Source organism: Amblyraja radiata, chromosome 2 (assembly GCF_010909765.2).
Source record: "Amblyraja radiata isolate CabotCenter1 chromosome 2, sAmbRad1.1.pri, whole genome shotgun sequence".
NCBI classification, from domain to species: Eukaryota; Metazoa; Chordata; class Chondrichthyes; order Rajiformes; family Rajidae; genus Amblyraja; species Amblyraja radiata.
In genome coordinates, this window is record NC_045957.1 from 587,764 (window position 1) to 590,809 (window position 3,046).

General features: G+C 45.1%; 1 protein-coding gene across 1 annotated transcript; it reads right to left on the bottom strand.

Moving 5' to 3' along the window:
- Positions 1–254: 254 nt before the first annotated feature.
- On the bottom strand, positions 255–1,079 carry LOC116983971 (B1 bradykinin receptor-like). Its single transcript, XM_033037944.1, has one exon. It carries the CDS (start codon positions 1,077–1,079, stop codon positions 255–257), a length of 825 nt encoding a protein of 274 aa, XP_032893835.1.
- Between the last annotated feature and the right edge of the window lie 1,967 nt (positions 1,080–3,046).

The window sequence follows — 3,046 nt, forward strand, 5'->3', positions numbered from 1 at the left end:
TATCCCAACGTCCGGAAACAGAGAGGCAGGTACATGGATAGGACAGGTTTGGATGGACATGGACAACGAGCAAGCAAGTGGGACTAGTGTAGCTGGGACATGTTGGCCGCTGTGGGTAAGTTGGGCCGAAGGGCTGTTTACGCACTGAATTACTCGATGATTCTACGACTATAAATGAAAATATATCCAACACGCTGTATGGTGACTCGAGGAAGTACACATATGTCTCAATTGATCTCTTTGAAACATTTCGACTATGATTTAAACACTTTCATGGCGAGATTCAAGGGAAACCTCGCCAGGTTCCACAGCTCCTGCCTGAATCGTCTCTGGGTTAAGATATAAATGCACGTGTTAGTGCAGGAATTGAGCACTTGCAGCATAAATGCTGCTGCTTGGGCGATGTAATTTGGGTCAGAATAAGAATAATACCTGACATCTGTTAATCTTCTGTAAATATTAAACACAACCTTTGTCAACCACGACAATATAAAACTAGCCGTTATACTGAAGAGCAACAGGATAGACTTCTTCCGGTTCTCCATCTCCGGGTCTTTGTCGTTCTCTCCATTGCTGCGGCTCCGGAAGCCTCTGCGGACTCCACTTGCCGCTAAAATCCGTCTGACCGTCAGTATATTGAGCAATAAAATCAGAAAGAACGGGATAAAGGGGGTTATCATACGATCAATCAAGTCAAATGCGGCCCAAGATTCTGAAGTTAGGAAATGCATTGTAACAGCACAGCCCAAGGGGACACCGTTAATGTAACGGTGGGGTTCATATATAAAGTACCAGGGTACACACACCAAGCATCCCAGCACACACACTATCCCTATAACTACAGCCGCCGTTCTCTCTGTACAATATCTCGATTTCAGTTTCTCACAACAAATGGCCACAAATCGATCAAACGTGAAAGCGACTGTTACCCAGACAGAGATAGTCGTGGCCGCTGCGAGCAAGACGATATTGAGACTGCACACGGGAGTGATATGCAGAAAAGAATTTGGGAAATAATACTGACCTGTCCTCCTCAGTAGGGGATCAGTTAGAACGAATAAGAAGTCGGACACCGCCATGGCGATCAGATAGCGAGTGACACAATTCGAGAGACCGCACTTTCCTCGGGACAGGATCACGATCGCAATCAAGTTAACTGTAAGAAAGGGGAAATAAAGAGCAGATACTGCTGTTTAGATCCAGTGCCTGGGCAGCTGTTTGACAATTTCATGCGGAAATGACCACTTTATTTGCTGTGTATTGGTACGAAAATGTTTCACTGAACAGTTCAGCGATGCAGGAGGATTCACAGAATATATTTTAAACGCACGTTACAGTGAATTGCGTTGTGTGTAAACTGAGTCTGTTACTGTTACTGTTGATGTGTTAGAATGTGTTAGAATGGAAGAAAGATGGATGACTGATCAATTAATCAGGAAAACCCAACACTGGGCATCGTGAATACGCGGAGCATTGGAGAAGGGATGGGTGTGAAGTTGATAAATAGAGCATGTTCTGCTGCGCAACATATATTGCACAGCCTAGTTGCGCAAGTTATCGTAATCGGAGGTCGAGGTCGCGAAGAACAAATGGTGCCGGGCATAAGAAGCACATGTGGTAGTGGTGTCAGTTAGGGGAGCGAAGAAGGGACCAACAGAATTTCTGGGGACTTTGTAACTAGATCTGAGTATTGTGGCGACTCTTTTGTGTACTTTGTCCGCAAAAACAAATATTTTCACAGCACTTTCACGGTACATGTGACAATAACGTATCTATGTCTGTCTGTCTGTCTGTCTGTCTGTCTGTCTGTCTGTCTGTCTGTCTGTCTGTCTGTCTGTCTGTCTGTCTGTCTGTCTGTCTGTCTGTCTGTCTGTCTGTCTGTCTGTCTGTCTGCCTGCCTGCCTGCCCGCCCGCCCGCCCGTCCGTCCGTCCGTCCGTCCGTCCGTCCGTCCGTCTGTCTGTCTGTCTGTCTGTCTGTCTGTCTGTCTGTCTGTCTGTATGTCTGTCTCTCTGTCTGGCTGTCTGTCTGGCTGTCTGTCTGTCTGTCCATCCGTCCCGTCAAATCTTTATCTGGAAACAAGAGTCACAGTATAACCATATAACCATATAACAATTACAGCACGGAAACAGGCCATCTCGACCCTTCTAGTCCGTGCCGAACACGTATTCTCCCCTGGTCCCATATACCTGCGCTCAGACCATAACCCTCCATTCCTTTCCCGTCCATATAACTATCCAATTTATTTTTAAATGATAAAAACGAACCTGCCTCCACCACCTTCACTGGAAGCTCATTCCACACAGCCACCACTCTCTGAGTAAAGAAGTTCCCCATCCTGTTACCCCTAAACTTCTGTCCCTTAATTCTCAAGTCATGTCCCCTTGTTTGAATCTTCCCTACTCTCAGTGGGAAAAGCTTATCCACGTCAACTCTGTCTATCCCTCTCATCATTTTAAAAACCTCTATCAAGTGCCCCCTTAACCTTCTGCGCTCCAAAGAATAAAGCACTAACTTGTTCAACCTTTCTCTGTAACTTAGTTTCATCATTTTAAAAACCTCTATCAAGTGCCCCCTTAACCTTCTGCGCTCCAAAGAATAAAGCACTAACTTGTTCAACCTTTCTCTGTAACTTAGTTGCTGAAACCCAGGCAACATTCTAGTAAATCTCCTCTGTACGCTCTCTATTTTGTTGACATCCTTCCTATAATTAGGCGACCAAAATTGTACCCCATACTCCAGAATTGGCCTCACCAATGCCTTGTACAATTTTAACATTACATCCCAACTTCTATACTCAATGCTCTGATTTATAAAGGCCAGCACACCAAAAGCTTTCTTTACCACCCTATCTACATGAGATTCCACTTTCAGGGAACTGTGCACAGTTATTCCCAGATCGCTCTGTTCACCCGCATTCTTCAATTCCCTACCATTTACCGTGTACGTCCTATTTTGATTTGTCCTGCCAAGATGTAGCACCTCACACGTATCAGCATTAAACTCCATCTGCCATCTTTCAGTCCACTCTTCCAACTGGCATAAATA